This window comes from Patiria miniata, unplaced genomic scaffold (assembly GCF_015706575.1).
Source record: "Patiria miniata isolate m_02_andy unplaced genomic scaffold, ASM1570657v1 HiC_scaffold_1, whole genome shotgun sequence".
NCBI classification, from domain to species: domain Eukaryota; kingdom Metazoa; phylum Echinodermata; class Asteroidea; order Valvatida; family Asterinidae; genus Patiria; species Patiria miniata.
Genome location: NW_024037047.1, coordinates 31,439,083 through 31,448,711, shown reverse-complemented (window position 1 = coordinate 31,448,711; position 9,629 = coordinate 31,439,083). Strand labels below are relative to the sequence as shown.

Sequence of the window (9,629 nt, the reverse complement as noted above, 5' to 3'; positions counted from 1 at the left end):
ATATTAATGAACATTAATGAACGTTTGCAACTTAATGGGTCGAAACCGGGAAATGCATTTTTACGAAGTGTACTATACTATTCTTTCGCGTGTAAACCTCCCCCCCCCCTCCAATAAAAATGCCCTTGGATGCGCCACATACTCCCACTGGCTCGAACTGTAGAGTGGTTCGGTACACTCCATGGCCCCCGTCCAACTGTGTTGTCTCACCCATCACCGTATAGCGGTCCGCTCCCGCTTCGGTCCGGCCGTCTGTGCGACGCGATAACCTGTACCGTGCTCCCCCTGTTCAACTAGTACTATTGTTGGTTCAAGCCCGCGGGAACAGGGTTGCTGTGGGTGCTGTGGGTGCACCCCCAACTTTTGGGATAGGGTGCTTGAATATATTAAAGCACCACCTACTCCTAAAAATAATAGGTAAAAGTGGCCAGGAATCGCCTCAGATTGCACCACAGAGCATCCACAATACAACATTTTCCGGGGCCCTTAAACCGGCCCCGAAACCCACGTCGCTCCGCGCTCCGCAGTCATTTTGTCCTATTTTAGAAATTTCAGCACCCCCAGTAAAAAAAAAAAAAAACCCTGAAATTTCGCTGTCCTTGGCCTGCCTCAACGTCCTTTGTTGCGGTCGAGGCTGGTTCCGTGTGCTTTATACTTTCTCACATTGGCCCAGATTGTTTTCTTTGCCGGTGGTTCTCGGTCAACCCCAATTTCCCGTGTAGCCTGCACACTTTTGGTTTCATGCAATTTCTTGATCACACAAATATTCTCTGTACTGCTGTTAGCTGAAAGTGAAACCTTGTGACAACCCGAGGTTTACACACTGTCTGAAGGCCAGAATGACATTGGTTCAAAAGGGAACCAACTGCATTTTTGCACCACAATTCCAAGATCCATGATGCGTGACCCTGGAATGTAACCCAAGGTATCATTGAAAAGCATAAAGCTTCGGCAATAAGATGATACCATGCTTTTTTGTTGGTAAACATCAAGTCTGGCCTTTAAAGGAGGATTCCTTTTTTTAGACACCTTGTACAGCCAAACGCCACAATTATTGATTTGCAAGAGTTATTATAACATTATTTGTACGATATTTCTTGCCGAAATGTCATATGTTTTAATAATCCGGGTGCGCACCCATGTTTACGCTACATACCTAGTGTGGACATTCTTTTGTGTGTGTGTAATTAAGAAAAGCCTGTGGAAAAAAAATCATTTTACTCACACTTTGAAAACTCTTTCAACCCAAATTTGTTTGTATGATTCCCTTTAGTGTTTCTCTTCATTTTGCCAAGGAAAAACTAAACCCCAAAACTGCCTCTAATCCTGTTTTCCAGAGAAGGGGAAACATTGTGTGGCCGTGGGCAAGTCCACACAACGTCGCTGCAACCTGGTTTATATGTGCACATCTTTTGTTCGGAAGTCCAGTGAATGTAAATGTGAATGTAATGCTTGTACACTTGAGCGTATTTTGGAGAATAATAGGCCGTGCACGACGGCCAGTTCAAGAATAACACACGGTCCATGGACCGTCCCAGACTTCACGGACTTTGTGTGGGTACAAAAGTATGTTTAGACGGCACCCGGAGTCGAGTCGAGGCAATCTTGAAGTCTTAACCCGTCAGCCGTGCTTGTGTATACAAACAGCCAGTGCGTGTTATCACGTCCTCCTATGCGAACTGGATAAGCTCGCCCCTATTAGGCATTCCCCGATCTTACAACGCACATCAGAGAGCATTTTACAAAATGCTAAAAGATGGCGTCATTTCAGAGTCAACTTCACCATTTTCGAGTACAGTTGTAATGGTGTGAAAGAAAACAGGAGAGTAAAGGCTCTGAAAAGATGTTCGAGCTTTGAACAAAATCACACAATTTTTCATTACCGAGTATTTCAGATACCTTTAACAACTCAGGTATGAGTTGGTCTGCATATTTTCCACCTTAGATTTGGCATCAAGTTATTTGAAAATCGGTCTAAAAGAAACCGCTTTTATTACACAAGGCAATTTGTATGCGTTTAATGGTCTACCATTTTGATTACATAATGCTCCTAGTACTTTGCAATGATGAATGAGGTGTTAAGAGGTTTGCATTTGAGGCTTTGTTTGGTTTAACTAGATCACGGATCCTAGAGGGAAGGATGAATGACTGTTCTGAGCTCTAGGGCAAGAAAAGTACTGAATGGATTTGCCTTAATTGGTTGTATGCGTGATAACGAGCCTCAATATCCGTTAGCATGGTAATCGCCAACAACCGACGTTTTACATGAAATCTCGTTAAAATCAATCAGATGGTGTGCACGGTGGCACACCGTACCACTATAGTACCACTATGGAGTACCGAAGTGTGACGTCATTTAGAACCAGAAAGTGTAGCGCAAACGAATGGAGTACGCGCGCAAGTTGGTTCACGGTTTACGGGCTGAAACACGCGTGTCATTCACACACATTTTGTGCGCGTGACGTATTCACTTCGGTACTCTACTTTCTGAGAAGGCGAAGGGCGCTATCTCGAGATGCGTACGGCGCTCGTGCTTATTTGTGTATGTAGGCCTTTTGGCTCGTACCCCATCCTTGGGGGGGGGGGGGCTGAATTCAGCGTCCGAGACACGTTCTCACTGAGCCGATTGCAGCAACGCGATGTCGCGCACTGATCCGACGAATTATAGCAACCGCGCACGCGTGTGCGTCGTGTCAGTGCTTGCGCACGCTGCGCCGAATAACAAAACGAACTACTAATTTAAATTTCCTACGGTGCGTCTCAAGACGCATTGTTGGAAAGGCCTTCTTTCGTTATTTAGTTCAAAATGACAGTTTGCCAGAAAGAATAATTTCACAGGGAGTTTAGTCCCCCTACTATCTTTCAACCAAGTATGTTTTTCAACAATAATTACGCCAGTTACTTTTCGGATAGCTGCAAATGATGGACTTTTAAGTGATTTATGTGTATGTGTATTTGTATGTTACAAAGAAAGACCAACGGACGGTTTCTCATTGTCGGGAGTCAATTGTTTGTTTAACCCAGATAGGTTTATTTATTTGCTTGGTCTATGAGACAACAGGAAAAGACCATACCTTGTAATCTATAGTATAGACAAACACGACGAGGTGCACGATACCAACATAAATCACTAGTGTCAAGCTTTGGCTTGATGAGCCCTTATGTTAACTGCATCCCCTAACCACTGATCCTGAGTGCTAACAATTTCGGTTTCGGTCAAAGGAACTCTTTCCGCTAGTTATTTCTAGCGCATACTGTCAAAACTTGATTCGTGCAACACTAAAACCGGCCACATTTCATGTGTTTTGACAAAAGATCGAATGAAGTTTGAAGCGAAATGTAGCTTATATATTTACTTGTACAAAGACACAAGATCCAAGAATTCTTTGCACTTGCCTCCAAGCTCTTTATTTCTCCCTGTCGGGCGCCTTAATTGTACATCCAATTAATTTGTCAATAATCATTATCAACTTACATGTACATCCTAAATCATGATCATGTCCATCCAATCAATTTGTTCATAATCATTAGCAACTTACATCCTAAATCATGATCGCAAATACGGGCGATTCCCAATAGTGTGCCTCCAAGAGTTTGCAACGCGTTGGCCAATCACAATGCGCAAAATCTGTCGACCCAACGCCCGTTTGGAAAAGGTCGACTGATTTCGCGCATTGTGATTGGCCAACGCGCTGCAAACTCTTGGAGGCGCACTATTTGGAATCGCCCGTATTAGATAGCATATCTCTCATTATAATGCTTGTCAAGCAGGTAGCTTGTTCTAAACACACATATATATATATATATATAACTGGTCTCGAACTCAAAAGTAGTAAACTGCAAAGTTGTAAATTCAAGCAACAAACAGGTCTTTTCCCCAATCGGGTGCTTATTATATATGAACCCATGCAAAACTAGTTCCCCGAGTATTACCCTGGTTAGTCCCGGGACTGAGAGAGGTTGGGTCAGCCGCCCCATTCGGCGGATGGTTACTCCGCCGAGGCCGAGAGCCCCGTGGTCCCGATGCCTCCCCGGCGTCCCGGGCACCCCGTGACAAGGCAAATGTGAAGGGTCAAATGGGCTCTGTAAGTTTCATCTAAAACGTATTTATGAGGCTATATCTTTTTTTCTAATGATAATTTAAAAGCATAAACGGCAGGTTTTGTTGAGGCTAAGCTTTTGCTCTTGAATAAACTTCGCACTCAAATAATAAATACTGATGCGGAATTTCAGGTGAATTTCCAGTAATATTATTAATAGTCCTTGAGTAACCTTCGGTAGGTTCAGAAGAATGTTATTGCAAACGACCGGGATTTCCAGGGGAAATTCCAGTTAAACTCTGTCCTTGCTTTGTTTGTTCTGTCTGTTATCGATCAAAGCATAGTTTAATAAATAACTCGTCGGATGTGGGCAGGGTTAGCTTTCAGGTTTCAGGTTTCAGGCTTCAGGTTTCAGGTTTATTTATTTACATACTATAAGGTAATTAAGTAAATAATAAACATCAGGTAAACATTTTTACGGAACTTGAAATAATAGTATGGGGAGGAGAGACAAGAAGCCGAAGCTTGTACTAGGTCTGCCCCCTTCACAAAGAATACATGTAGTTATACAATTCATGAATAATCATAGGATATATCAATAATATGTCATTACATTAAATTCACGAGCTCATACAAAATGTTACCAAAAAAAAAAAATAATAAGTTACTTGAAGTAAATTTACCCTCCTTGGCTTTACATGTGTTGTTAATAATTTTACTTGGCAACAAAGAAATGATTTTGCTCTTAATCACCATTGATATTAGCCGTAGTGAGAAGTAGTTTTTTATAATACAATTTACATGCTCTAATTGAGGTCATTCGGCAGAGAGATCGAATTTTATTCCAAAGGAGGGGCCCCTGGTGTCGTACAGTTGAGAGGTGTAGGGATGTTCTTACTGTATTAGGATGAAGCTTATTTGACGACCTCGTGTCGTAATGATGAATATCTGTGTTCATTACAAAAAACGATTTAATATTCAAAGGCAGTATGTTTTTTTCAAAATTATACATTAGAGCACACAATTTATATTTATAAAGATCATATACAGATAAGGTGTTGAACTTTACAAATAGCGGGGCAAACGCCGTACATTTAGATTTTCGGTTTCCTCGTAACATTTCGTCGCAAAACTGATGCTTATAGGCAGACCTTGTGTATGGCAAAACAGCTGAAACTCGAAAAATAAGATTTTGATAAAATTGAGTCTCAAGTTTAAACATTTGACGTTTTGTGATATGAGACTGGGTAGGAGACAGATTAAACCCGTGAATATAGGAAAGTTTTATTATGTATTTCTCCAAATTGGAGCATAGATGGATTGAAGGTTCACCTGGAGTCAGTGTGAATAAACTGACTTCCACATTTCTTTGTTTTTCATTGTCCCAACCACGTGGTAGCCATGCCCAGGTCATCTATCACTAGATCCTAGTATGGACCATGGTACATCCACTAGAGGGGGTGTAAGTCTTGTGATCCTACTGGAGGGGTTGGAAATTGGCGGGAAAACCTAGTGTGCTTGTGCGCAATTACATAGGCTTGTGTACAAATGCATTGTTCACATAGGGATTACCTCGATCACCCCTGTGGCCAAAATGGAACTGTCAAATGGCATTGAGGAGGTTAGTGTCTGGTTTTATTGACTGTTTATAGGGCCGGAGTGATACCAGGGGTTAATCTGGGGTGAATGGTGGACTTTGAGGGCCGGGTAGCTCAAATTACATTGTGTCAGTGATTGATTCCATGCAGCTGTCTAATATCACAGCGCCAAAAATTACCACGCGAAGGGTTGAATTGGCATTCTTTGCCGCAAAATATAACAAGTACTTAACTCTAATACCTTGTTGGTAAAACAGTCAATCTAAATTAATTTAGACTTAATTGTTTTAAGCGCATCTTTATAGCGTACACACACTGAACTTATCTTCCTCGTATGATATTTGTTCATAGCTGGCACCTTCATGTTGGCACCTTCATAAAAGAGTGAGGCCTACCTGCAGTGCCCACCTTTATTGATTTCCACAAGGCTTTCGACACTGTGCAAAGAGGAGAATGATACATATCCTACGTGCATAATTATGGTGTACCAGAGAAGGTGTTCCAGGCAGTTGCAGCTGGCTACAAGGGCACTCGCGCCAAGGTGCTCTCTCCTGATAGAGAGACTCCTTACTTTGAGTACTGCAGGGTGACACACTGGCCCCCTTCTCTATTTGTGCTGGTCCTCGACTATGCACTGAGGCAAGCGATTGACGGCAAGGAAGAGAAGCCGGGCTTCACACTCACACCTTTAGGAGAAGCAGGCGGGTCGGCCCTGTCATGATGACTGACCTCGACTTCGCTGATGATATTGGCCTCGTATCTGACACAGCAGAAAAAGCGCGGGTGCTGTTTCTTGCAGTAGAATCTGAGTGCATGAACATCGGCCTCCACATTAATGCCAAAAAGACAAAGGTGCTAGCCTTCAACATTGAGGACACAACAGTCGCCACTGGCGATCAAGGGCGGATCCAGGGGGGCCAAAGGGGGCCATGCCCCCCCCCCCCCCCAAAAAAAAAAACGAGACCAATTTTTTTTTTATGTGACATCGCAATAAAGGCCGGCAATGAGTACATCACCATCTTTTCCTAAAAAAAAAACATTGGTTAAAGTGGTCAGAAATTGCCTCAGATCGCACCACAGAGCGTCTAGAATCCAACAAAATTCGGGGCCCTTAAGCGGGCCCCGAACCCCACGCCGTAGTTTTTTGGACCCACTTTTTGGGGGGTCCAAAAATATTTTGGGCCTCCCAAAAAAATTGTGTTCTAGATCCGCCCTTGTTGGTGCTGAGGTTCTTTGACCAAAGAAGTCACTGGTTCAAATCCCCGTGGTGTCCTGTTTTATTTTCTACGCACGCGGTCAGCACTTTAATTTCCCGTCGTAAAATACCAACAGTAACTAACGTGATCGGTTTTAAAGCTCTAAATGGGGCTGTCCGCGAAGTCCAGGTTAGCATCTTCGTAAAGGTACGGGGCTCTTTTGGCTGAACTCTGCGCAGCCAAGGCTTAGGGTGCCGCCTCGTTTCCGTTCTTTTATGGCGCTTGACCCTCGGGTTATATGGATGGACATATGGGGGAAGGAGGTGTGGTGGGCCGGTAAACCCGAGAGCTCAGAAGAATCCTGCAAGGAACTCGGTAATTGGTTCATTGAATTGAATTTTATGGTTTTTTGTGCGAAAACAGATTGAGAACAGGTGTTAATTAGTTATAACTCAAACAAAAACTCTGTTAATGTACACACAATTTAAACATTGTGTGTTCCCAAATACCAATGTTCCCCGAAATCCTTAGGATGAGGGTAGGGTAATGGTTAGGTATGCACCCAACATAAACAACGTACACTGTACATGACGTAGGCTACCAAGAACTTGAACAGAGATAACATCTGCAAACATGCATTAATCATTATTAAATCAGAAGGGTGGCATAATCTCACGTCCAAAGGTAACCACACAGGCCTGAAATAATCACAATGTTCTCGGTTATTGGTTTGCGAAAACGCCATTGGATAACCTCGAACTTGATCTTTGCACATTGTTCCCACTACAAGGGCGGATCGGGGGGGCAAAGGGGGCCACCCCCCCCCCCCCCAAACGAAACCATTTTTTTTTTGTATCTGACATCGCAATAAAGGCAGGCAATGAGTACACCACCATCTTTCCCTCAAAAAAAACATTGGTTAAAGTGGTCAGAAATTGCCTCAGATCGCACTACAGAGCATCTAGAATCAAAAAAATTTGGGGGGACCAAAATTTTTTTGGGCCCCCCAAAAAATTGTATTCTGAATCCGCCCTTCCTGGCGATGGGTCAGTGGTTGAGGTAGTGGGGGACTTTAATTACCTCGGATCCTACATCGACTCAACAGAGAAGGAGCTGAAGGTCAGGAGGTCTCTGGCATGGAGTGCGGCCCACTCAATGAGGAAAGTGTGGAAAGCCCAGCTCAATGACGACCTCAAGAGGCGACTCTTTGTAGCGATGGTCGAGTCTGTACTGCTTTACGGAGCTGAATCGTGGACCCTTACTGTAAAGCAGGAGAAATCGCTTGATGGCGTCTACACGAGGATGTTGCGCATGGCTCTGAATGTCTCCTGGAAAGACCACATCAGCAACATCGACCTTTATGGAGGCCTTCCACACATCTCAGACAAGATCAGGGAGAGGGGGATGGCTCTGTATCTGGCAGGCCATTACATCCGCCACCCAGAGCTAGCAGTCCACAACACCATCCTGTGGGAGCCGACTCATGGAACTGCAAGGAGGGGGCGGAGACGAGCCACGTACATCGACACGGTTGGTCTCAGTGACACAGGGGAGCTGAGGACCCTAATGCTGAATAGGGATGAGTGCAGGGCGGCGACCAAGTCCCGAGTTGGTGTAGGCTAGGCTGCACCCTCGCATTGCATCGCATCGCATCATGTTAGCTACTACTTAATTGAGAAATGGGCTGTTTTGCCATGGAAAACCAGAGACTCATGCATGACCTTACTCAAAGATATATATTTTTTTGGAATCAGGTAAATTTCACACAGAGTGTGAGATGGGTCATGCATTTTCAAAACCATGTATACAAGACATTAAAACCTTCAAAAAGATATTAGCGCCCTCAATATGCCCTGAAGCGGTCTTATCTCAATACTGCACATTTTCGAGTAAAAGGTTTTGTTTTTCCATCCGAAAGCCGTGGGTCATACACTCGGGTGACAGAAAAAGACGTGGCACGCCCTGCAGCTTGCTGTCTGGGTCTTCTTTTGCCTTGAAATGCAAACTTTACGTCAACGGAGAAAATGTTGAAAATCTCGGTTCTCTTTACACCTAACACGGCAGCCGTTTGTGACTTGGCTAGTCTTATTTCCAGTGGCGAATAAGCTATCAAGTTACTATATCCCATTTTATCTAAAATATGAATGAACACTAAAGGAAGTAATTAGTTTATAACTATCTTTAATTTAATATAAGACGGTTGCCAATACCATATTTTCAGATATGATTAGAATATCAGATATGATGGTGAAACTTTTATCGAAATACATTACACATGTAGTCAAACTTAATGGTTATCGACTATGTTAGCTGAGAACTTCGTATTTGAACCTTGGATAATCTTTTTACAAAACATAACTTTTGAAAACCAACTTCGTGATATTGGCTAGAAATGGCCCTTTAATATCATAAACTACCCATATATTGCATACGTCATACAAACTACCCATATTTAAACATGTGAGGTTTTTTACTCTCCTTGTGATGGAGTGTATTTAATGCAGTTAAAGAGGTTTTAAGTGTCAGTTTGTGTTAATCTTCATACAAGTCTCAAAGATCACAAAATCTATCAAGACCTTTTAGGTGGGTCCTCTTATTTTGGTTGCACGTGTACCACGCGCGCTCTTTCAAGCCCGCGTTTATTATTATGCTTTTATTTAAAATGATGTACATCACCCAGACGCAAATTCCATCTTTTATGAATAGTTCATAGCTGTACCCGTTGCTACATCCGATTCGAACCAGGGCTAGGTTTCTCTCTCTCTGGAAAACAGGTTTAGAGGCATTTTGGGGTT

At 43.1% G+C, this 9,629-nt stretch overlaps 1 protein-coding gene across 1 annotated transcript; it reads left to right on the top strand.

The window, feature by feature from the left end:
- Positions 1-6,358: 6,358 nt before the first annotated feature.
- Positions 6,359-8,457, top strand: LOC119732803. Its single transcript, XM_038206410.1, has 2 exons — positions 6,359-6,530; positions 7,940-8,457. Exons 1-2 carry the CDS (start codon positions 6,359-6,361, stop codon positions 8,455-8,457), a joined length of 690 nt encoding a protein of 229 aa, XP_038062338.1.
- Positions 8,458-9,629: the final 1,172 nt, after the last annotated feature.